The 23,142-nt window shown below is 50.8% G+C and overlaps 9 protein-coding genes across 9 annotated transcripts; 6 read left to right on the top strand and 3 right to left on the bottom strand.

The window, feature by feature from the left end:
- The first annotated feature begins 1,019 nt into the window (after positions 1-1,019).
- TrAFT101_003369 (uncharacterized protein) lies at positions 1,020-2,685 on the top strand. The gene is made up of 3 exons (XM_024905844.2): positions 1,020-1,486; positions 1,567-1,895; positions 1,989-2,685. Exons 1-3 carry the CDS (start codon positions 1,336-1,338, stop codon positions 2,145-2,147), a joined length of 639 nt encoding a protein of 212 aa, XP_024766875.1. The 5' UTR covers positions 1,020-1,335; the 3' UTR covers positions 2,148-2,685.
- A 371-nt stretch (positions 2,686-3,056) lies between these two features.
- On the top strand, positions 3,057-3,740 carry TrAFT101_003368 (uncharacterized protein; the record flags this gene model as incomplete). Its single annotated transcript, XM_024907378.2, has 1 exon — positions 3,057-3,740. The coding sequence occupies one exon, from the start codon at positions 3,057-3,059 to the stop codon at positions 3,738-3,740; it is 684 nt and encodes a 227-aa protein (XP_024766876.2).
- A 1,774-nt stretch (positions 3,741-5,514) lies between these two features.
- On the top strand, positions 5,515-7,944 carry TrAFT101_003367 (uncharacterized protein). Its single transcript, XM_024910875.2, has one exon. The coding sequence runs from the start codon at positions 5,822-5,824 to the stop codon at positions 7,796-7,798; it is 1,977 nt and encodes a 658-aa protein (XP_024766877.1). The 5' UTR covers positions 5,515-5,821; the 3' UTR covers positions 7,799-7,944.
- Positions 7,945-10,426: 2,482 nt separating this feature from the next.
- Positions 10,427-12,543, top strand: ERG13 (3-hydroxy-3-methylglutaryl coenzyme A synthase). Its single transcript, XM_024901678.2, has 3 exons — positions 10,427-10,581; positions 10,656-10,758; positions 10,866-12,543. Exons 1-3 carry the CDS (start codon positions 10,522-10,524, stop codon positions 12,149-12,151), a joined length of 1,449 nt encoding a protein of 482 aa, XP_024766878.2. The 5' UTR covers positions 10,427-10,521; the 3' UTR covers positions 12,152-12,543.
- On the bottom strand, positions 12,198-14,335 carry TrAFT101_003365 (uncharacterized protein; the record flags this gene model as incomplete). Its single annotated transcript, XM_024901679.2, has 2 exons — positions 12,198-12,284; positions 12,881-14,335. 2 exons carry the CDS (start codon positions 14,333-14,335, stop codon positions 12,198-12,200), a joined length of 1,542 nt encoding a protein of 513 aa, XP_024766879.2.
- A 305-nt stretch (positions 14,336-14,640) lies between these two features.
- On the bottom strand, positions 14,641-16,649 carry TrAFT101_003364 (uncharacterized protein). The gene is made up of 3 exons (XM_066126857.1): positions 16,576-16,649; positions 15,582-16,524; positions 14,641-15,484 (listed from the first exon to the last, which is right to left on the bottom strand). The coding sequence occupies exons 2-3, from the start codon at positions 16,373-16,375 to the stop codon at positions 14,767-14,769; spliced, it is 1,512 nt and encodes a 503-aa protein (XP_065982964.1). The 5' UTR covers positions 16,376-16,524; positions 16,576-16,649; the 3' UTR covers positions 14,641-14,766.
- A 250-nt stretch (positions 16,650-16,899) lies between these two features.
- On the bottom strand, positions 16,900-18,571 carry TrAFT101_003363 (uncharacterized protein). The gene is made up of 3 exons (XM_066126856.1): positions 18,380-18,571; positions 17,912-18,303; positions 16,900-17,854 (listed from the first exon to the last, which is right to left on the bottom strand). The coding sequence occupies exons 2-3, from the start codon at positions 17,960-17,962 to the stop codon at positions 17,123-17,125; spliced, it is 783 nt and encodes a 260-aa protein (XP_065982963.1). The 5' UTR covers positions 17,963-18,303; positions 18,380-18,571; the 3' UTR covers positions 16,900-17,122.
- A 233-nt stretch (positions 18,572-18,804) lies between these two features.
- On the top strand, positions 18,805-21,830 carry NDC80 (kinetochore-associated Ndc80 complex subunit ndc80). The gene is made up of 3 exons (XM_024910481.2): positions 18,805-19,030; positions 19,121-21,066; positions 21,150-21,830. Exons 1-3 carry the CDS (start codon positions 18,986-18,988, stop codon positions 21,355-21,357), a joined length of 2,199 nt encoding a protein of 732 aa, XP_024766882.1. The 5' UTR covers positions 18,805-18,985; the 3' UTR covers positions 21,358-21,830.
- Positions 21,831-22,013: 183 nt separating this feature from the next.
- Positions 22,014-23,084, top strand: SNU13 (RNA binding protein snu13). The gene is made up of 3 exons (XM_024902267.2): positions 22,014-22,123; positions 22,207-22,302; positions 22,378-23,084. The coding sequence occupies exons 1-3, from the start codon at positions 22,102-22,104 to the stop codon at positions 22,638-22,640; spliced, it is 381 nt and encodes a 126-aa protein (XP_024766883.1). The 5' UTR covers positions 22,014-22,101; the 3' UTR covers positions 22,641-23,084.
- The last annotated feature ends 58 nt before the right edge of the window (positions 23,085-23,142 follow it).

Genomic DNA, 23,142 nt, shown 5'->3' with positions numbered 1-23,142 from the left:
GCACGTATACCCATAGATGGCGGAGATTAAGAGGTCTCATCTGGGGTCTCTCGATCTTGCTAAGAAGACGAAAAGACGCACTCTTCTCCACTCTTCTCTTTGGAATACTTTGTTGAAGGCACCATTACCACTTATGGAAGGTATACTGGCCTATCATTGAGCGAGTTGAGAAGCCTTGTTTGCGTATAAAATGCACATAGGTTTGTCTGGAACCTCGGTACCATGAGCTTCGTCAACGAATATGAAGCCTGCTTCCTGAATCGACATTGTACTGTGAAATAAACGTGAATCCCCAAAGCGTGTATATACGAATGTATCCATGGTATGAAATTAATAAACTCCCTCTAAACAGAGAAGAACAGAGAAGACGCTTTCAAGACAGCGGGGGGGGGGGGGGGGGGGGGGGGGCATTGGATCGATTCACCGTTAGCTGGCGGGTTTGCGCATGGAAGAGATTATTGGACTCGAGTGGATCGCTCTAACGGCCGAACTCGTGGTAAGAAAGCTAGTTGCCGCCGGAGCTAAAAGATGCCCAGACCAGCCAGTAGTCTCCAGAGTAAGACGCATAAAAACAAAAGCAGCATCCACGAGCCTCGGACGCTGCCTGATGCAGATGGCCGTGCTCGATCCGGCCCTTGCATCAGCAAAACCAGGGCAAATCGTCGACGACTCTCCCGCCAAAGAAGAAGAAACCGAGCAAAAAAAGAGAGGCGAATCGAGTTTTGCCATGCCAACATCGACAAGGATCGCGAGGCCGCCTCTAAAAATAGGCCGGAGGGGGTTGCATTGCATTTAAGCGCCTAGTCTGGACATTGGCCTAGCGAAGGTCTCGCTTCGAGAGGCTGATTGGTGCAGCGCTGCCGGGATCATGAGGAATCCAGCGATTGGACCAGCCGTCTGCCTCTGCTCAGCGGCTGCGGGAAGCTTTGCCGGGGCGCGTGGAGGAAGCGGGCGTTTGTACATAATTCCAGGCGCATCTCGCTTTCTCTTTTGCTTCTTGCAAAAAGCTCGTAGCGACACAACTCATCTTCGTCTGTGTCTTTGTGTTTTCATGATAGCAGCAGCATTACTTGAAGATCCAGAGTGATTCATGGTCTGTCTGCGTTGAACTAGCGACCGCTGTCTTTTATTTCTCCGAGATTGGGTGCAGCTTGCCACTTATTTGGTTGCATTCATCGAGCATTTCCACAGCAGAACCAACAGCAGTTTCTCCCAATAAGGAAATTTCCCGTTACAGACAGACTCGGCTTTTTTTCAAACCTCGTTCCTTCGCTCAAGGCGAAATAAAGCGGCCAAACCGAGACTATCAGCATCACCATCAGCCTCAGTAAAACAATGGCTGCGAGAAGTTTGCTGGTGGCTGTATGCCTCTTGGCTCTGCCACTTCTTTCGTGGGCGCATACCGTCATTGTCTATCCCGGCTGGCGAGGCGACAATCTGGTGACGAACGCGACCTTCCCATACGGCATGCAGTGGATGTATCCTTGTAAGCATAGCATATCATCATGGTGCCTGACATCGGAGCTCTCTTTGTGACGGGCTGCTAATAACACATCCATACAACAGGTGGTGGAGTCCCTCTGACAACAAACCGCACCTTCTGGCCCACGACAGGAGGCCCCATCTCATTCCAGCCCGGCTGGTTCGTGGGCCATGCGACGGCGATGCTGCAGGTCAACCTGGGAATGGGCACCGACGGCCCCGATGGCGGACCGCTAGAGATGTCCCACCAGATTGTGCCAAAGTTTGGCATTATTGGCCCGAGCAACAACCCCTTCCCGGGCACCATCTGTTTGGATCAGGTCTCGGTGCCGACGGACATCGGCGTCAAGGCGGGAGTCAATGCGACGATCCAGATTGTCATGTCGGCACAGCACGGCGCCGCGCTGTTCTCGGTAAGTAGTAGTAGTGTCAAGAGACGCTTTGATCACCGGCATGCTTGTGGTGTTGTGCGGTAGAAATGCAAAGGCTAACGCGGAGACTGACAGTGCGTCGACATTACGTTTGCCGAGCCGGGTGACAAACGGATCCCGCTTCACAACAGAACCAACTGCTTCAACTCTTCCGACATTGGGTTTTCTGACATCCATCTCGCTACCATCTCCAAGGGCGTCGATCTTGGCGACATTGGCGAGCTGAAGATGTGATGCGGTCCGTCTATTATCGCCACACGAGACTAAAGTTGGACACACAATTTACAAACCACAAGCCCGAGACAAAAAACGACGAGAACAAATAGAGAGACCCTAGGGATGAAAAGGGATGATACCCAAAGGCAGATGAGATGATGCGAGGCCATCAATGGCGGACCCCAGAAGCCAATATCACGAGTAACATTATTCACTTTACTTTAGAGCGCAAAGGTTGCCGGTTTACCTTTATTGTTTTATTTATTTACTGTATATACTTTATTTCTTTTTTGAATGAAATGACTGTAATTCATTTTCCGGGCATGGTTTTATGTGCGAGTGCATGCTAGATGGATGCAACACCGTTTTTAGTCTTGGATGCCTGTGCTGCCCGTTTGGACGATTTCACTCGCTACATCTTCAGCAGCCGTTTGACTCGTTGATAGTTGGTTTTGTTTTTTTAACATGGCGTAGAATAAAACCACGTTAAGAAGCCGGTTTTCAAGCCGGAATCAAGAAGCTTGCAGTTAATTGCTCAATGACAATTCAACTCCCCTGCAGAAGCCTTGCACGGCAAACGGGTTCATAAGATGAGCAAACTAATGGCAGATAAACGAAATAGCCGTGCCTTTCTATCTTCGTTTCAGACATATAGATATCCTAAACATACAATTCCATTGTTCAGAGGGCTCCCATAGTATTGTTCATCTTTGTCGCTTTCTTCCATGTACTGAACATAGATACAGGTCTCGCCCAATATCCAAGCTTCGATACAGCAGAAACCCCCATCTAAAACGCCGTCTATCGAATAGGATGAGCAGACATTACTTTGCTAATATTATGCATGCCGTTCTATCAATGATGAGGTCCATTCTTTTCCTTTCTTCTTCGCCCCAGTCATCTTCCTCGCATTCACCGCAGGTGCCCATGCCATTATCTCGACAAGAACCGACCACTTCCTCTGAAGACAACAATTCCTCTGAATACCACAGTTTTTCTGAAGACAACTGTTCCTCCGAAGACAGTAATCCCAAACCCAGCTCCAAAAACAAGCCAAAGAAGCTGAAGTATCTAGAAGTCCCTCAAAACCCAAGCCCATTCTTCAGGTTCCTGGTATACGCCTCCGGCGGCACGTTTCCCTCGACAATCAAGAAGGTGACGAGAAAGGCACCAAAACGTCGAAACAGAATTTTCGATTGTTCGTTCTCCGGACATAGAACGCAGTACTCTTGGGTTGTCCAGCCTCGGTGTCACAGGAAGTGTAGAAGGAACAAGAAACCTTCTGAGCAGGAGGGAAAACAGATGGGTACTGACGATATAGCCACACATGAAGAGGACGCGCATGGGGAGACCATATGTGAGAAGGTGACACCTGAAAAGTGTTCGCAAAAGTCCGGTACATTCAATTTTTCTGTCAATCCACCGCCAGATCCAACGCCAAAAGCAAGATCAAGGGTCAGCGCTCCGCTTCCATCGGCATTGAAACGCGCAAGCTGTGCTTTGGCGACTCCAGGGCAAAGTCACGCCAACCAATCTGTGCCAGTTTCTCATAGAAAACCAAAGAGTAAATGCCTCGGCTTCTTTTCCCGACGGGCAAGAACACGACTATGAGAGATGCTCTGTTCCTGATGGAATTTTCATGAGAGTCGTTGCTGAGAAACGACAAACACCCAATAATCCGCAAGCACGCATTTCTCCTTAGATGGCATATTCTACGCCACGTGCATATTTACAGATGGGACTGAGTAAGGATGGAGCGTTTCATGCGGTTTGGCTGTTGATGGCGTGAGTACATGCTGGGAGGGAATTGAGACATGGCTGCCTTTTTGGATAAGGTTGTCAGACTGTTTCATATTACTACATCTATTGAGCGACAGTACCTATTAGATGAGCGCTTACTTTTTTACATTCTAAGCCGGACTTACCCTTGAGGTCGATATTATATTTCAATGAGTCGCAAACAAGGCACCACTTCTACTGTCGCTGATGCATATGCTTTATCTCATATACGCACGGTGTTACTTTCTTTGAATATAGAATTGCGTACTCCGTTATTGATTGAGCATTAATTCTTTTGTATTTACGCTTATAACTGTCTGTGCTAGCAATTCGATATAGAGCAATTAAGAAACAATGCACCCTGTGCACTGAATTCGACACCGAGCTCACCCCATGCAGCTATCACCAAATCTGAATATGAACAGAAGTTCATTTTATCTGAGACTATGAGATTAATATGACCTTTCTAGCGGCCTGGTGTGCGAGCGGCGCCGGCGCAGGCCACTTATACCCCGTACCAAAGCAACCATTTACATACAACTAAAGTAGCTGCTGCTGCTACAAGTATGTACGCTGCACTTCGTATTTGCGGTATATAATGGTGAGGCAAAAAAAAAAAAAAAAAAAGGAACAGATATTCCGGACTGGATTTTATACTTGATTTGCATTTCATACCTCCATGTACGTAGCATCCGTTGGGTTCTCCGCCATTCCTGCCTGTCCTGCCGTGTCAAAGAGGCGGTGCTATTCCCCTCCACTTTTCCCAAGAAAACGCCGTGATTAACACCAGCGGCGCTTTGCAGTGCAGATGCGCTGTGAATTTGCACTCGAGTCTGTTAGCGTGCAGCCGTTGGCCCGAATTGGGCCTCGCGCTGATGGGCCGTTTTCTCCTTGTCCAGGCAGCCTTACAAGGCACCTGCGACGCTGGAGAGGGAGGTGAGAGGCCGTTGGGAGGAGGCTGTGAGGCTTAGCCGCTGGCTGGAGCTTGCGGCTCGTTGCAATTTCTCGCCAGTGACTCAATCGGCGGTCAGATCCTTGTTCAACTCGTTTGACCTTATGATTGGTATCGAGGCTATGGAGAGAGAGAGAGAGAGGAGAGAGAGGAAGAGATTTGGGGGAGATGATACAGTAGTACATAGTACCTAATTAGACTACCAAGGTTATACATGCAGGGAGGAATGGATTACACCGCATTAGATGGGCTGCCACTCGACAAATAGCCATTGAGAAATGGTTTGTGCCACGCTGCTGCCAAACGTTGTGGAATTATCATTATGAAATCCATGAATATAAAGATGTATAATAAATACCACATAGATGCATCCGTATGCTGGATTGTGATGGATTTTGAGGGGGAAAAAGAAAAAAACCACAACACAAGCACATGCTGCAAAGTCCATTTCGGTGGCGGCTCCAAAGAGGGGCCTCCCATCCAAGCTCCGTGCAATCAGGCAGCCAATTCCCCACCTCGGACGGGAGTCATCCAACGAGATCTGCCGGCAATCCTGGCTCTGGCCACTCAAGGCCGCTGCATCGCCTTGGCTGGGCTCCACCGGCTCCAGGCCGCAGCTCAGCTGTCAAACATCATTCTTGGGCTCTGGCTTTTGGGACATGCATATATAAGAGGGAGAGCGCTCGTCGCATGGCTGCATGCAAGACAGTCTCGCAGCCCATCACTCCTCTGTCCTCCATCTGCTCCTTTCTGCTTGCTACAGACTGGCTTTGGGACTGCTTCACCTGGGGCCTTCTTTTGGGGGGAGAGGCTCGCTTACAGCTTAATTCACTGCATTTACATTGAATTTCGTGGGGCTCTTCTGCTGGGACCCGTCCTATACAACCCCATATCCCAATACCTCATATACTGCCACAACCTGGATCAATCAAGCAGCCAGCATCAACACTCGCTGCCCGTCATGGATCCCTTCATCAACATGTCGGCGCAGCTCCCGGGCGGGATTGTACCCAACCCTCAGTTCGCCCTCCTCAACTACTTCTTCCCTGGCTTCTCCATGTTCTCCTCAGCCTTACACACCTACCTCGGCATTGACCTCAACTTCTACATCCCTCTGATAGTCGCCATTTTCGGCTTGAACTTCGTATGGGGCTATATCAGCACCTCTGCGTGGGCGTGGATCGACGAGTATCTCATGTCGTCCTTCAGGGTGCGCACTGATGACGAGATCTACAACATGCTCATGCTTTGGATCTCGCGCCAGAAGTTTTCGCAAAACTCACGCCGCTTCCTGGTCAACACCGACCTCTACTCTCGCAGCAGCTACGTCTGGGGAGGAAACTCGGATGATGACAGCGACGACGAGGGTGAAGAAGACATGACTGTCGATTTCATCGGACCAAAGCAGAATCTTCATTATACCCCATCCTTTGGCTCTCATCTGTTCTGGTACAAGAGCCGCCCTCTGTTTTTTGAGCGCCACCAGAACCAGCAGCAGATCAACTTCCAAAGCGCCAGCGAGCGAGAGGAGCTCTCCATCTCATGCTTTGGTCGAAACCCTCGCCTCTTAAAGGAGCTCCTCGCCGAGGCTCGCCAGATGTACCTCAAAAAGGACGAACGCAAGACTCTCATCTACAGAAGCTCCAGCGGCTCTGCTTATGGCGGAGAGCCATACTGGCAGCGCAGCTTGTCTCGTCCCAATCGTCCCTTCTCTACCGTTATCCTGAATGAGAAGCTGAAGCAGGACCTGATTGCCGATACCGCCGACTACCTCAACCCTGCTACTCGTCGATGGTATGCTAACCGTGGTATTCCTTATCGACGTGGTTACCTCCTCCATGGGCCCCCAGGCACCGGGAAGAGTTCGCTCAGCTTGGCCCTGGCAGGATACTTCCGCATGAAGATTTACATTGTCAGCCTCAGCTCCATCAATGCCACCGAGGAGGGCCTCACTTCTCTCTTCGGCAGCCTCCCCACTCGTTGTCTTGTCCTTCTCGAAGATATCGACACTGCTGGCTTGACTCATACGCGAGAAGAGCCAGAGGCTGCGCCTACCCCCGTTCCCGGCACGAACCCTTCGGCACCACCCCAACCTCCTTCTACTAATTCAAACTCGGGATCGACTGGTCGCCTTTCACTCTCTGGTCTCCTCAATATCCTTGATGGAGTTGCCTCGCAAGAGGGACGTCTGCTTATCATGACAACCAACCACATCGAGAAGCTGGACAAGGCACTGATCCGACCCGGCCGTGTGGATATGATTGTTCCCTTCTCTCTTGCCGACAAGACCATGTCCGAGTCCATCTTCCGCGCCATCTATGCCCCCTTTGAGAGCGAGTTCTCTTCAAACGAGCTTGCTATCAAGTCCAAGGACGGTACTAGTACTCCTAAGCGTGCTGAGCCCACTGAGGAGGCAAAGGAGAGATGGGCTCGACAGCACGCTGAGATCTCTGAGCGCATTGATGGCCTATCTACGCAGTTTTCAGCCAAGATTCCCGAGCACGAGTTCAGCCCCGCCGAGATTCAGGGACTGCTTCTTAGGCACAAGCGTTCTCCTGAGGAAGCCATTGACGCTGCTGAGGCTTGGGTGATTCAGACTCGCAAGGATAAGAAGGAAAAGGAGATTCAGGAGGCTGAGAAGCGACGCAAGGAGCGAGAGGAAGAGGAGAAGAATAAGCTCAAGGCTGAAGAGGAGAAGAAGAAGAGCGAAGAGGACGACAAGGCAAAGACCGAGACATCGGATAACAAGGAGAGCACTGAAACGAAGAGTGCCGATGATACTCCCAAACAGTCTCCGTCCGCTGGAGAAGAGGCTGCAAAGGAGACTGCAAAGGATGGTGAAGTGAAGCCCGAGGCTGTAGAGACACCAGAGGCAGCAGGAACTGTTAAAGAGGATAAGAAGAACACGGCCTCTGACTCTGAGTATGAACGTGTATGATTGCTACTTGACAAATGTCACACAACAGATCGCATAGCGTGGCGTTTTTTGGAACTTTTAGTATTTTGTATTTTTTGGCTCTTGCGAATAGCACTGTATCGATATCAATAGATTACATGAAATAAGAAAAAAAGATGAAAAATCACCAATTCAACCTCCGCATCGTATAATTCGCTCTGACATGACGTTGTTGTATTGATCGGATGCCATACAAAGTCCACGATATGACGTTTATGGTGCTTACTTATCCGGACGGGATCGATGAGACTTTCCGCGTTCTTAATACAACCACCCAGCACTACTCTGCATTATCAAGACTAGCTCTTTCGGTTTTATCATGCATTCCCTCATATACTTATATATCTTTATGTGGGATTGCATTTTGCTTATGGATGGGTAAATTTGCCTCAAAAGAAACGTAGTAACCAGGCTGGAGAATTGTCATGGTTGTGTACTACTACGATCCTACCTGCTCACGCTCTCCCGTATGCAGAAAAGCTGCTGTATCGATAGCAGTCAGATGGGATTCTACCAATATGCAGGATCACGCCGTCCGTGCACCAGCACTGATAGATGCCGCTTCCCCGCAACGAAGCAGCGAGGTGTTGCGATACACGCATTGGCGTAGCTGTTGTGATCATGCTGTCCGAGTACGCTGGCCAATAGAGATTACATGGAGATCGCTGCGGGTCCCGTACAGGTAATTGCCGCACGGCGCTGGGCGTATTCGCGATAGCGCAAGGTCCTAGTGCAAAATAACTGCTTCTAATTCGTATTCGTATTCTCGACTGATTGAGTGTTTCATGCGCGGCAATCTGGAGTTGGCTGTAATTTGGTGAAATGCGACACATCACAGCGGGCGAATCTGCTATCTATCCGTTTGTCAAGGATTGTATTGCTTTGCCGCTCGTCTTGGATGCCATTCTTGATTCACGCGCCGCTGGGCTGCGACTTTTGCGATCCGAGTTGCACGACGCCGGCGGTGGGGCCGTGCCCGGAATCCGAGCGGACGTCGTGAGAACGAAGCAATGGCTTGCGCGGCTACGGAGTAACGATAACACCTGTAAGAGCTTCTGATAACAATCTGCGGACGAATGGTACTTTGTAGCCTCGTAGTTTACATATCACAAGCTTTTGCGTGCTAGGAAAAGGGGGATTTTGGTGTCGTTACCATTTTAAGGTTGCAAAGTTTACTATGAAGTAAGTGCTCCTTGAAGAGAAGACAATGGGAGAGGATATAGACATGTCTCTGAGACAAGGTGGTGAAAAGATTTTCTCAAACGGCATCCATCCTTGCATATGACATGTCGGTGAATGCAAGAGGCCAAAACATCGGTCTCACCGTGTTCAGTCTGACCTCGCCGTTTGCCCAACAGAGATGGTTTTCGGAGCAAGCTCACGGAGAGAAGAGAAGAACGGCAGTCGGCGCAATTGATTCGGCGCATTAGATTCGGTGATGGACTAGCCGCAACTGTACACGGGCCGGCTGAGATTGGTCTTACAACCGTGTATAATAGGGATTTGGTCTAAGCCAGGGCCAATGATGCATCTTGACCACCTAAGAATGCTATCTACAAGTAGTACATAGATGGCTGAAAGGAGATTATGCTGGCGTTGGTCCCTGGAAGCAAGCAAAGCCTAAGCTGAAGAGGGAATGGTGGGACAAAGAGGATTGGAGCGATATAGGAAGCGGAAGAGAAGAAAGGTGGTGGGGCGATTGACAACGCAGCATGGTAAGACTTTGGACAATGCGCTTGGATCTGGGCGATGGGAATAGAGGCAGCCAGTGAGCTGGCACTTCATGAGAGAGAGAACCTGCGGCGACACGCGGCCCGACTGGAAAAGCCACACACATGTCAATAGCAGGCTAATACTTACGAAATATGGAGCGAATTGGGCCCGCGAGAGGAAAAGGGAGGACACGGTAGCAGCAAGGCACGAGAGCATTTGGGAGTACAAGCAGGTAGCTGATGCTACTACAAGGAATTCTGGGGCGAGTAGGGAGTAGCAGCAGCCAGAGCCCACTTGATGATGAAGGTTAGATTATCCTTTCCCCCACAAACTTACTCGCTTGTGCGAGGAATCACAGATAACAGATGAATCAATGCGAAGAGCAAAAAGCACAGGCAGTGTGGTAGGTGCTGCTACCTGCCTAAGGCAAGGTATACAGCAGATCTTCTTCCCTGCTGCCCGCTGAGAGGACTTGCTCGTATCTCTGTGCTCAGGTACTGTATTCGTGTGTGGTGTGCCGTACTCGTAGTCGCGATCCGCCCAGTGAACAAAGTACTCGCACTACCGGCAGTCTACTCGGGCATGCAATTTCCAAGGCCAGATAGATGCGATCAAAAAAGCGCCAAAATGGCACAAAAAAAAAAAAAGCAACGGCCCCTCCCCACCTAGCCAGCATCTGGATCCCACCTGTGGATGCATCTCTGCCTGCTAAATCATAGCGGGAGTGTCCACCGGTAGCGCGACCCCTGGCAGAAGCGCTGCAGCTATGCAGTCCCCTGCGACTAAGGCGCTACAGCGATGCGCACCGCCTGCCGCAAGGGGCGGTGAAAACCTTTAAATGGACATGCAGCCCGCCACGTCCCAGCACCTAGAAAGTCGACGACTATCCCCTCCTGAGCTGGCAGCTTTCCTCTCTTTCACCCCCTTCATTCCCTCAACTCACTCCAAAAGCTCTCTCAGAAGCTTCATTGCACTCAGTTCTACCCTTCAAAATGGCCGCCCGACCTCAGAACATTGGCATCAAGGCCATTGAGATTTACTTCCCCAGCCAGGTTTGTCAATTGCCCCTCCATCCACCACCGTGCCGCTGGAGAACCATGCCGCTGACAATGATTTCTCCCAACAGTATGTTGAGCAGACCGAGCTCGAGAAGTTCGATGGTGTTTCCGCTGGCAAGTACACCATTGGTCTAGGCCAGACCAAGATGGCCTTCTGTGACGACCGTGAGGGTAAGTTGGAATTTCTCTATCCTCCCCGCGCATTCTTTACAACCTTTTTTTTTCTGCCCTCCTATACCCCTGAAATCTCTTGAACCCACGGCTAACATTGACTCTAGATATCTACTCCATGGCTCTCACCGTCACCTCAAGACTCATCAAGAACTACAACATCGACGTCAACGAGATCGGCCGTCTCGAGGTTGGCACCGAGACCATCCTCGACAAGTCCAAGTCTGTCAAGACTGTCCTGATGCAGCTATTCGGTGACAACACCAACATTGAGGGTGTCGACACCATCAACGCCTGCTACGGCGGCACCAACGCCTTCCTCAACAGTGTCAACTGGATCGAGTCCTCAGGCTGGGACGGCCGCGACGCCATTGTGGTCGCTGGTGACATTGCCCTCTATGCCAAGGGTGCTGCCCGACCAACCGGTGGCGCTGGCGCTGTGGCCATCCTTGTTGGCCCTAACGCCCCTCTTGTTGTTGAGCCCGGTCTGCGTGGCACCTTCATGCAGCACGCCTACGACTTCTACAAGCCTGACCTGACCAGCGAGTACCCCGTTGTCGATGGCCACTTCTCCCTCACTTGCTACACCAAGGCTCTCGATGCTGCCTACCGGGACTACTGCAAGAAGGAGGCCAAGCTTGCCAACGGCACCACCAACGGTGTCGACTCCAGCAAGACCCCTCTCGACCGCTTCGACTACCTTGCCTTCCATGCCCCTACATGCAAGCTGGTCCAGAAGTCATACGCCAGACTGCTGTACCACGACTTCCTGACCAACGCTGATGCCGCTGCCTTCGCCGAGGTCGCCCCTGAGCTGCGTGACATGGATTATGAGAAGTCTCTGACCGATAAGGCTCTTGAGAAGACCTTCATGACCCTCACCAAGAAGCGCTTCCAGGAGCGTGTCAACCCCGCCATCCAGGTCGCCACCCTCTGCGGTAACATGTACTGCGCCAGTGTCTGGGGTGGTCTGGCCAGTCTGCTGTCCTTCAACGACAGCAAGGCTCTCGAGAACAAGCGAATTGGTCTCTTCAGCTACGGCTCCGGCCTCGCCGCTACCTTCCTGTCTCTCCGCGTCGTTGGCAACGTAGAGAACATCCACAAGACCCTGGATATCCCCGCTCGTCTGGAGGCCCGCAGAGCTGTCCCCCCGAGACCTACGATGAGATGTGCAACCTCCGAAAGCAGGCCCATCTCCAGAAGGACTACACCCCCAAGGGTGATGCCTCTACCATCGCTCCTGGCACCTACTACCTGGAGAAGATTGACGACATGTTCAAGCGCGAATACAAGGTCCAGGTCTAAATTGCCTTTGACTTTTGATCTTCTTCTACTTCTTCCACCACCACCCCTTTTCATTGAACATAAAGAAAACTTATTTTTTTCTGTTTGAATAATTTGTGCGGCATGGAGCACACGGCGTCCTATTTTTACCACTATTAGGCGATTTTTGCGGGAATACTCTTCTCTAGTGGCACGACGAAGCACAGCGATAGACTCATCTGTCGAGGAAATGCAGATGACAACTTGAAATTTTTTTGCGATGAATGATTTTTTTTTTTTTTTTTTTTTTTTTTTTGGAATATAGACGGTACTGTTGGGCAAAGTTTTTAAGACCCGTAATGAAAGGCCGTAAAAAAATTACAAAGGAGGAGTGATGAAGAGGGAGGCAAATGATGCACTCATGTGCTGGGGGTATCATTAGTGTAAAGTATATTTTAGAGATGAGCTTGGTTCTCAAGAGCTTTAAAGCCTTCAAAATATAGACATGATATGATGTGCCACAATAACCAGGTTGCGCTCTCTATGAAGTTATGTGCTCAGGGTATCCATTGGTTTTCTATTTCTGTTTACATTGGCCATTTTGGCTGATAGGTTTGCATGCCTAGGTAGTAAAGTAAGTAAGCTGTAAAGCAAGCCCTTCTTTTGGTCTAATCTAATCTAATCCCCGCCATGTTCACATCAAGCTCCTTTTCTCTCTCTCTCTCTCTCTCTTTTTTCCTTTTCCCTTTTAATTCTACATGCATCATCACTCATCTCCCTTGTATTTCCACTCCGCATGTCTATGCAGATTATAGTCCCTCGTAAGAATGCTCCTCCAAATGCCATACAGCCCGCCCACAGGCCACTTGCTCTTGAGCGACTTCTTCCACAGCTGCCGCTCCTTCCTGCTGGCCTCAATGTCAATCTTGACCTTGTCGTAGACCGAGGGCAGCGTCGTGGCGCTGTACTTCTCCCTCAATGCCTGGTACCACGGCTTGTCGTAGACCTGCCAGAACTCGTCCTCCGAGTAGTACGTGTGGGCGTAGAGCCACTTGCGGCCGCCGAGCTGGACGAGCTTGTCCTCGAGCGCGCGGTTCTTGGTGATGAACTCGTCGTGGTTCTCGGGGCCCCAGCCCCAGACGCCAATGTTTAGCATCGGCTTGGGGACGACGGTGGTTGCTGCGCTGCCGTCCTTTGCGGCCACCGTCTCCGTCTCGCACGTAGGGTGGAAGGTCGGGTTGGGCGTCTCCTTCAGGGGGCACAGCCAGAGGGGCCAGATGCCGAACTCGTCGGTGGTGTAGTCGACGAACTCGGCCGCCTTGTCGTAGGGGATGGCGAGGTCCTGGACGACGAAGCGGGCGGACTCGCCGCTGGCGTGCAGGGCGCGGTAGAGCATGCGGGTGTGCATGAAGTCGTCGAGGAACCAGCGCCAGAAGCTGGTGAAGGGCACGTACTTGAAGTAGGTGAAGCCCTGGGCGCCGACCCAGAAGCCCGCGCGGTCGTAGCGGAACAGGTACTCGGCGAGCGGGATGTAGTCGGTGACGGCGTCGAGAGGCGTTTCGGCCGAGGTGTGACGGGTCTTGTCCTGGACGTGCAGGTAGTACCAAGGATCCTGGGCGTGGCTGAAGGTCTGGGCCTTGCGATCATCGGGCTTGTCGTCCGTCAAGCGGCCGGTGATGACAACGCCGTGGTCCTTGGAGAAGAGGATGCCGTCGACGTAGTCGTTCTTGGGGTCCTGCGTCTCGGCTCGGACGCGGGCCGCAGCTTCGGCCACGCTGTTTGTGCGGTGGTAGGTGGTCTGGACAAACTTGCGCGCCTCAATGAGGTTCAGCTCCATGAGCGTCGTGACGCCCAGAGTCCCGACAGCTCCCGCCGCGCCGCGGAACAGATCCGAGCGCTCGTTGGGCGACGCCTGCACAACCTCGCCGTTGCCCAGCACCATCTCGACGTAGTTGATCGTCTCGTCGAAGAAGCCGTGGCGGAACGAGCTGCTCTCGCCGGCTGTGCCTGCGTAGCCGCCGCCAGCCGTGATGCCGGGGAACTCCATCACGACGGGCGGCACCAGGCCGTGGCGCAGCGTCGCCTCGACCAGGCGGTCCATGGGCACATTGGGCTCGACGAGCGCCGTCCGCGCACCGCGATCGACCGACAGGACGTTGCCGAGGGCGCTGATGTCGACGGCGCGGTGGCCCGGGCCGGGACGAGGCCGTGTGCTGTTCGTCGAGCCGTGGAAGATGCGATACGACTCGCCGCGCTCAAAGTAGCCCCGGACGGCGGCGGCAATCTTGGTCACGGCCTGCTTGTGGCGCTCCATCGTGGATCTGCGGCCTGTGTGGCACCCAATTGACCTGGTTTGAGCTGAGGCAGAAGGGGGGTGTTGGAGGAAAAAGGATGTGGTTTAGAGTTTCTTTATGTCACCAAAATGCATGTGCAAATAGCATAGCTTCGCCCAACCAGTTGGTTTAGCGGGCTGCGGTGCCACAGCGGAGCCGTTTGAAGACCCGGTTTAGGCTTGACATTGGATTATTGATATCTATCATTCGCATTGATGCGAAATGGAATTGTAAAGAATCAGTAGTGCAAATAGGTATGTCGAGTTCAAAATAGGAGATTATTATTCCTACATGTACCTACATATATATATATATATATAGATAGATAGATAGATATAGGTGAATATATATAGGTAGTGTTATGATTCCTCAAGGCGTATACTATATATCATATAATAATACTATGGTATATTTACAACTTTGCTATATGTTCCGGCCTCTCGGCTCCCTCGCCAACCTGACTTACAATAGCGGCTTGTATTTCTTCGAGGGATTCTTCCAAAAGCTCCTCAACTCGCAGAGGAACTTCTTCAAGCGTCCGAGCTTTGATGGTAGTCGCGCGCGCTTCAATTGATGTCGGATCTTCGACTGCGCTGCGGATGAAGCTGGCCCAGCTCTCGAGGCAACGCTGAGAAGCAGGCAGGCGCTCCAAGAATAGTGCGAAGCAGTGCGACATGGCTTCGTATTCTTCAAAGACCAAGGGGACGCCATCCGCAGCGAGTTGCATTGCCAAGGCCTTGTCTTCGTAGGCGAGCAGCTCCCAGCCCGTGCACATCCATACGGGCGGCGACCCTTCCCATGTGCGATTCATGAGGAGTGTTACCAGTGGGTGCGTAGCAAGATCGTCATCCACATAGAAGCGTTTCCGCGGAGGACTTGCCGGCCATATCGAACAAGGAGGTATCTTGGCCATAGCTTCGGGTCGTGGCTTGGGCAGATAGTCAAAGGGATGAGGATCTTCGCCGTGCCATGGAGGTGTACTATGCGTGATATCAAGCCAGGGGGAGACACAGGCAACGCCCGCTGGCAGAGGGACTGCGCGTTGCTCGCCATACCATTCGATTCGGGAGTTGGTACGGCGCAGCTGGAGAAGCAATTGCAGTAGCGCAAGACAGAGATTTCCACCGGCGCTGTGGTACAAGAATTGCGTTGATCGCGTTAGCTAGTCTGGCACTTGAAGTGGCACGGCATATGATGGTGTATATGTCCGAGTAGTCATAGTCATACCTGTCTCCCGCAAAAACAATGTGCTCTGGTTTCACAGCCTCATGAAAGGCATCCGGAGGCGGATAAAGCAGCGTGAAATAGGAAACAAGAGCATCCAACAGCGCAGTTGGAAATGGATTCTGTGGCGCCAGTCGATATCGCACCGAGTAGCATCTTCCCTTGGTCAACTGGGCCAGCTTTCTTACTGGACGGCGGTGCGTGGCAGGATCGCACAGGTAGTACGCGCCGCCGTGCAAGTAGAGCACTGTTGTGGGCTCTTGGCATTCTTTCACCATTTCATTATACTTGGCCGCTTCCGAGATGTTAGGCAGAGACTCTCTTTTCGACGCTGCTGCTCTATATCCTGTCCATTCCGCCTCTACGTGGGCGAAGGGAGGAATCCTGGTGATGCCCTCTTTCGCGCTTGGGTCTCTCATGCTCTCCACGACTTTCATCAGTGCGTCTCTAATGTCGGTCTCGGGCGGAGGAGGAGTGACATATAAGCTAATCCATATCTTCCCCTTAATCGCAGTGTCGCGCGTGGTAAACTTCTGGACAGAGGATATTGGCCGTGGGTTGGCTGGTGTCAATATTGAACGTATCAGGGATACCACCAAATTAGATCTCAAGTCGATGTATTTTGATGGCTCCGAGAGCTGAAGAACATGTAAAATGGCAACTTGGGTTAAAAGGGGGATTTTCGATAGAAACAGAAACAGTAGCCGGAGGTTGGAAGCCAGCTGGGCAGCGTGAGATGGTGACGAGGGAGAAACAATCGCAGCCGAGGCCACGGTTGGGGACGGAGGCCCGTCCATGATTTTGAAAAAGAAAACAATCTAGATGTGAGTATGCTTAGGTTTGGCAGAAAAGAGAAGTTGAAAGTTAGAAGAAAAAAGGTATAATAAAATTATTCATAAAAAAAAAAAACAGAAGCGTCATAGATATTAATCTTTAGGGGGGGAGGCTGGACGATGTAAGAAAATATCAATCTATAGCCGGGTGGAGAGGTCCATACCATTACGGAGCGCAAGGTATGGACACTAAGAATCGCGGGGTTTGCTTGAGTTGCAAGGTTGCAAGCACCATCCGTTTCTTTAGTTTCTCTCAACAGTTACTTATGGTAAGGTTTGCGAGCATCGACATGGTGGGCTAGTTTTGCAGCCTCTCTTAGTCAAGCCTGCATGCTGCCATTACTAGGGAGGCTGCAATTAGGGGTGCGTTGGGAATCCCATGCATGACTGACCAGTGGCAGGGAGAAGAAGCCGAGCCTCGGCCCGTCTCTTTCAGCACTCTAATATGACGACCGTAGGAGCTTACTGTAAGATGTTATTGAAACATATCCTGGCTTATTCAATGACATAATTTATACCCTCTAGCAACTACTGATAAAGAAAAAAAAAAGTATAGTCCATTTGATATTAAATACATAAAAATTTGATCAAGCAACGCTCCAGCCGTTATCCAATTGATGTCTGCATTGTCCCTTTATCCGTAGCGCAACAGTAACCGCAATTTAGAGCAAAAATCGTACAATGCATGGCGAAAATCAACTAGCGAATGATTTACGAGCTGCCTGCCGCGGCGTCGGCGGTCGCCTTCTCAGCTTCTTTGCCGGAAGAAGAGCCAGCAGACCCGGCATTCTGGTTGGCCATGGCCATCTGCCATGCCGGGATTGACGCCTTGCCACCGGAGCCAGAGCTTCTGCTAAACCTGTTCTGAGACGCACTTTTGGCGGCCTCGGGCTTTGGCGTGGAGCTCGTTTCCGTGGGAGTTTCATTAGAAGGAGAAGTTGCAGACTGGGCAGCCGCCGGTGGGGGCGATGTCGTTCCACTGCTTGCGCCGGCGCCGTTGACACCGTTGGATCCATTGTTGCCTCGGAAATAGCCACTGGAAGCAGATACATTGGAGTTGGCATTCATCCTCTGCGAGACAAGGGTCTTGAGGCTGGTCAGTTCGGTGTTGATTTCGGCGAGTCGGTTGTCGGTCAGTTCCTTCTGGTTGTTCATGGCTCGTGGAATGGCGTCCTTAAGGCCCTGCACTTCGTCGCGAATGCGCTGCGCGTCATCTTCCCGGCGCCTATTCGCGGCCTTCAGTTCTGTCATGATGGTCTCGAGATCTGCTAGTGTGATATCTAGCCGCTCTGTCCGCTGCTTCTCGGCATCTTTCAGCGCCTCCGTATCCTTCGATAGCTGTTCAACCAGAGCAAATGCCTTGTCGAACTGCTCCTCAATCGACTTCTTATCCTGCTCCAACTTTTCAGGGGTAGGCGGCGCTACGAGAGGGTATACATAACGCTGTCATTCTCTCGTTAGCCCAGCTGTGGATAAAACGCGTACAATTCTTGCTCCTACCTTGCCCAAAGAGTAAAGCCCGTAGCTGACTCCGCCCACCACTGTAGCCATGATGAACCAATCTCTCCAATCCCTTTTCGGCGCTGCCGCAGGTGGTTGCCATGCAGCATACTGAGGATAGGGTTGGTAATATTGCTGAGGAGGACCCTGCGGCGGTGGCGCGCTTGGGTAGGGAGCCGCAGCAACGGCTACCGCGCTGCTGCCCCCGGCTCTGGCCAAAGCAGCATCAATCTCCTCCTGTGTCAGGTTCTTGGTTCGAAGAAACGAAATCTTGTTCTCGACAGATGACGACGCAACGCTAGGGTCTTGTAGAACTGTGCCATTGTCAATATCGTGTCTCGTAAGGGGTGCCGTGTAGTAAACAAGCTAGGTGATCAGAACTAACATTGCGCCTAGAAAGAGCATTTGTCAGTCAGAGTTGAATTCGCGAGTGTTTACCTAGAGAGGAGGACGGATTGCACAACTTACCGCAGACGCCACGATTTCCTCGCGTATCGCCATGATGATAGACGATGAAGATGCTCAGACCGAGCCTCCCAGCACCACCAGAGTAGACGGAAGCCTTGGCTGGAAATTGATGGAAACTGATGATGAACAAGGCACGAAGCACGAGATGCCCTTGGATGCGACAGGCATATGCTGAGCTCGGTAATTGTGGAACCAGCTGGATGGCTGAGCGCTGTCTCCGGAAAAGCGCCCAAGAGCGCCTGGACCGAGGCAACGGGTACTCAATTAAAATCACAAGTACGTACCCTTTCTAGGCTGGCTCCCAGTTCTGCGAGGAGATCACGTGCACAAATCGTCTCACGTCTCTTGTCTCCCAGTCGCGCTAGGTGCGCCGCTGCCCAATAAGCGATTTGTTTACTTTCTCACCGAGCAACCCAAGATACCTTATCTTTTTCCACCCCCAAATTCAAATGCCCCACGAAGCCTATACCCAACCCGCCTCGTTGAGTGTAGCGAATTCCTGGTTTTTGCTTCTGAGATTTATCCACCAACATAGCAAGAAATATTTTTTTTTGGTAGTCTGAATCGTGTCGCAAAGCCAGCAGCCCCAAGGGAAGGCTATTCATCATGTCTCAAGATACGAACCTGTGGAGTGTCCGCAGGAAAAGAGAGGTAAGTCGTTTCTGTCGCAGGAGTCGGAAAACTGGAACAATCGTCGCTCGCTTGCGGCGCGCAATTATCATCCGCTGACCGGCACCACAGACGCTGGCGGGCATCAGTACGAATAGCGGAATACCAGCTCCGGGCTCAAGTATGAAGCGCTCGAATCCGGGCTCCAGCTACGGCAGCGCCCACGGACGTTCAGTATCAGGATCTAGGCACTCCTTGGCTGTAACGCGACCGAATCCGCCAATGTTCCCGCGTGCATCATCTGGCGCCAACCTGGCTGACCTTGGATTATCTTCTGTCAAACGAACCTCCTTTCAACAATCCAGAGCGACTTATACTCCTTCGGCTTTCACCCCCGCTTTGGCGAGACCGTCGATGGAAAGCGACAGGCGCAGCAGCGTATACCGGCCGCGGCCATCAACAGTCGGTCCTGTTAGCCACCAGAGCTTCTTCCAAACGACGCCCCAGGCGGCGGGAGTTCCACGCGACCCGCGACCCTTGAGAGATCGATCATTTCAAGCCCGAATCGCCCAGGAGCTAATGGACTTTATGGTTCAAAACAACTTCGAGATGGAGATGAAGCATTCGCTGTCACAAAACATTCTCAAATCTCCAACTCAAAAGGACTTCAATTTCATGTTTCAATGGCTGTATCACCGAATTGACCCTAGCCATCGATTCCAGAAGAATATCGACCAAGAAGTGCCGCCCATTCTTAAGCAGCTTCGATATCCCTTTGAGCGCAGTATCACAAAAAGCCAGATTGCCGCAGTGGGTGGACAGAATTGGAGCACCTTTCTGGGCCTTTTGCACTGGATGATGCAGCTGTCTCAAATGCTGGATGGCTATGCCAACAACCATTATATGGAGGCTTGTCTCGACGCTGGTGTCGATGTAAGTGGCGATCAAATCATATTTGGCTTCCTTAGTAGTGCGTACAGAGACTGGCTCGCTATGGATGACGACATGGGCGATGAGGATGCAGAACGACTACTGGCTCCGCACGTTGAGGCAATGGCCAGAGCGTTTGAACAATCCAACTCAAAGTATACAGCGGAACTCGAGATGCTGGAAGCCGAAAACGAGAGACTTTTAAAGGAAATAGAAGACCTTGAAAAATCGACACCGGATCCTGCCGTCTTGGATAATCATTTTAAAATCATGGAGGAGGATCGCATCAAGTTTGAGGACTACAACGAGCTCGCGGTCCAACGCTCAGAAAAATATGAAGCCCGAATCCAAGTCTTACAAGGGGAGCTGGACAAGCTAAGGGAAGAACTGAAAGAGGTTGAAGAAGAGCGACGAGGACTCCAAAAAGCCGTTGACGACCAAGGCATTAGCATGCAGGATATCGACCGCATGACTTCTGAACGTGAACGCCTGCAAAAGGGTATCGAATCGGCTGGACAGCGTCTCGATGAAATCAAAAAAAAGGTGATGGAGAAGGAAGCCGAAGCCAGCCGAAAACTTGATGAGCTAGAGCGCGTGGTAGACAAGTACAACACCATAGCCTATCAAATAGCGCTCATCCCAGCTACAGCGGTCAACGCCAAAGGCAGAGAATACGAGCTGCAAGTTACTCTTAACGAGAATAGTATGGGTTCGTCAAACTGGAAGAGCTCTAGCACGACGCATACGCCTGCGACAGATCGATTGCTAGTCGACGCTGTGACGGGCTATCAACCAGGACATGTCCTCAATTTAGATCTTAGAGGACAAATTCGAAACAGTTTTATAGCTCTGCGGAAAGAAATTGCAGATCGACGCGGGGCTGTCATGGACGATATGATGAAAGATCATGACCTCTTGGATGGCATTAAGGAGGCCATCGAAGATAAACGGAATGAGGTTGAGGCTTTAAATCACAGAGTCAGGGCAGCAGAAGAGGAATATGAAAAGACCAAAGAAGTTGCTACAGCGCAGAAGATGGCATCTGATGCACAAATCGAAAAGATGGAAAAGGAGCTGTCCAGAATGCGCGCTGGCTTGACAGAATCGGTGCAATTACTAGAACAGCGCGAGATCAACACCACTATAGAGTACGTTTTCACCCTGCCTTGCTGAAAAGCAAAGCCAGCCATTCAAGCAAATCAGAATAGCTAACAGTCTTAACCAACTCCAGGTACGAACAGCTGGTATTGCGGGCCAATTCGCTACGAGAAGAGCTACATACGGAGATTGATCGTATGCTAAACGACGTAATCAAGTTCAAGATTCACGTTCAAAAGAGCTTAGACGACTACGAGGGTTTTGTAGCAGACGAGCTAGAAAAGGAGCTAGGAGGTGACGAGATGATGCTGGATGAAACTCGAACACTACCCGACATCTAATTTTTTTTTTTTTTTTTTGGCGGCTACTCGATATTTGCGTGCTTTGAACGGTATTTTTATGATTGCAACAGCGTTTGATGATGGGCGGAGTTGCTGGTGTTGATTGGTAAAGGGACTTGTGTGCCGGCTATGTTTTGCGCATAAATTTTTGAAGATACCACTGGCAGCTATTTTTGCTGATTACATGAATGATGATTTGGAAGAATATGGATTATGCCTCTTATGTTGAGTCCTTGCATTTGTTTACACTGATGGCAAGTGATTGTGCTTCAGCCCATAAAGGGCGCCAGGCCAATGGTTTTACCGGCCGTAATTCATTGCAAGGTTTTGAACGAATTATTCATATTGTCGACTGAGAGGAATTGTCGACCATCTAGGCCAAATGAGCCAATCAATCGAATTTTCTAAGAAGAAGAAGAAACACAAAACAAATATCCTTCTGTTTCAACATTCGTGTTTCTATTTAAAACGCAGCTATTAGTGTAAGGCGTCCTTACAGTAGACTAATATCGCGCTGTTCGGGAAGCTTTAGATAATAATATCACGTGATGGCGGGAATTCATTTTCCCATGCCGCGATTAGCTCCAATTGGCCGATAAGCTTTTTAGCATAGCTATCACCAAACTTTTTTTTTTTTCCAAAGACGCAACTCGTCAAACATCCTTCAACTTTTTCCAACATCTCCTCAAAACACATCCGGCCGTGAGCCTTGTTCGGGCGAGCCCCTTATACCATATTTCGAAAATGTCTACCGCCAACGAAGCTGGTAAGCCATCTCCCAAGACCCTGGAGACAATTTTCCATGCAGTTGCTTGATGATCTTGCCTGCTAACTTTCTCCTTCACACAGCTTGGCCCTTGGCCGATGCCGCCCTGACCCAGGAGATTCTGGATCTCCTCCAGTCGGCCATGCACATCCGTCAGGCTAAGAAGGGTGCTAACGAAGGTATGTTGTGTCTCCAATGACAACGCTGGTTTCTCTTTACGTTAGCGATTGTGGCTAACTTTGTGTAATGTACAGTCACCAAGTCCATCAACCGTGGTACTTGCGAGCTTGCCGTCCTTGCTGCCGACACCGAGCCCCTCGCCATCATCCTCCACATCCCCCTCATCTGCGAAGACAAGGGCGTCCCGTACGTTTATGTCCCCAGCAAGACTCTGCTTGGACGTGCTTGCGGTGTGAGCCGTGCCGTTATTGCCGCCAGCATCAGCTCCAACGAGCTGTCTGAGCTTTCTGGCCAGATCAAGGCTCTCCAGCAGAAGGTCGAGAGACTTGCCATCTAAATCTGGCATCTGCTGAGACTCTTGGTTGAATTGGGGGAAAATTGTCTTGCGGGAACATCTGTGTTGGCGCATTTACCTTGGCACATTACATATTACGTGTGATGGGGATGTGAATGCGATTGCGATTGCAACGCAGTAGTTTAGCATAGCAGGGTGGATAGCCCTGACACGCCAATGACATTTTCACTTGGGTAAAACCTTGTGTTTTGAACATGTATGATTTTTTTCTTCCTCTGCTGTGATGAAAGTTGTTGCACTTGTAGTGATGTATCTATCTTCTACACAAAGATTCTCAGCAAAGGACCTGAACTTGTTAATCACCGCCCGCCTTTGGATTATACCAATAATAATAATAACACTGCACCCCGTACCGTTTCTTTTCGCTTAAAAGTACATACACATCTTTCGATTAGTGTTAAGCTTAGAGATCGCTCGGGACGTCAGCACTTGTTTTGCATTTTCCGCAAAAAAGCGGCCAAGAGAACCGCTTATTCGCCAGCGA

The sequence above is a fragment of the Trichoderma asperellum genome, chromosome 2, assembly GCF_020647865.1.
Source record: "Trichoderma asperellum chromosome 2, complete sequence".
NCBI classification, from domain to species: Eukaryota; Fungi; Ascomycota; class Sordariomycetes; order Hypocreales; family Hypocreaceae; genus Trichoderma; species Trichoderma asperellum.
The sequence above is the reverse complement of the archived record's forward strand: the minus strand, read 5'-3'. Positions and strand labels throughout refer to the sequence as shown.

Coding starts and splice junctions, on each gene's coding strand:
- NDC80 (XM_024910481.2), top strand. CDS start 18,986: ATGTCTCAAGATACGAACCTGTGGAGTGTCCGCAGGAAAAGAGAG. Junction 19,031..19,120: donor GTGTCCGCAGGAAAAGAGAG/GTAAGTCGTTTC, acceptor CCGGCACCACAG/ACGCTGGCGGGCATCAGTAC. Junction 21,067..21,149: donor GAGATCAACACCACTATAGA/GTACGTTTTCAC, acceptor AACCAACTCCAG/GTACGAACAGCTGGTATTGC.
- ERG13 (XM_024901678.2), top strand. CDS start 10,522: ATGGCCGCCCGACCTCAGAACATTGGCATCAAGGCCATTGAGATTTAC. Junction 10,582..10,655: donor AGATTTACTTCCCCAGCCAG/GTTTGTCAATTG, acceptor TTCTCCCAACAG/TATGTTGAGCAGACCGAGCT. Junction 10,759..10,865: donor CTTCTGTGACGACCGTGAGG/GTAAGTTGGAAT, acceptor CATTGACTCTAG/ATATCTACTCCATGGCTCTC.
- TrAFT101_003363 (XM_066126856.1), bottom strand. CDS start 17,962: ATGGCTACAGTGGTGGGCGGAGTCAGCTACGGGCTTTACTCTTTGGGC. Junction 17,855..17,911: donor GGCTTTACTCTTTGGGCAAG/GTAGGAGCAAGA, acceptor AGAGAATGACAG/CGTTATGTATACCCTCTCGT.
- TrAFT101_003367 (XM_024910875.2), top strand. CDS start 5,822: ATGGATCCCTTCATCAACATGTCGGCGCAGCTCCCGGGCGGGATTGTA.
- TrAFT101_003369 (XM_024905844.2), top strand. CDS start 1,336: ATGGCTGCGAGAAGTTTGCTGGTGGCTGTATGCCTCTTGGCTCTGCCA. Junction 1,487..1,566: donor CATGCAGTGGATGTATCCTT/GTAAGCATAGCA, acceptor TCCATACAACAG/GTGGTGGAGTCCCTCTGACA. Junction 1,896..1,988: donor ACGGCGCCGCGCTGTTCTCG/GTAAGTAGTAGT, acceptor GGAGACTGACAG/TGCGTCGACATTACGTTTGC.
- TrAFT101_003364 (XM_066126857.1), bottom strand. CDS start 16,375: ATGGACGGGCCTCCGTCCCCAACCGTGGCCTCGGCTGCGATTGTTTCT. Junction 15,485..15,581: donor ATTGTTTTTGCGGGAGACAG/GTATGACTATGA, acceptor CTTGTACCACAG/CGCCGGTGGAAATCTCTGTC.
- SNU13 (XM_024902267.2), top strand. CDS start 22,102: ATGTCTACCGCCAACGAAGCTG. Junction 22,124..22,206: donor GTCTACCGCCAACGAAGCTG/GTAAGCCATCTC, acceptor TCCTTCACACAG/CTTGGCCCTTGGCCGATGCC. Junction 22,303..22,377: donor TAAGAAGGGTGCTAACGAAG/GTATGTTGTGTC, acceptor TGTAATGTACAG/TCACCAAGTCCATCAACCGT.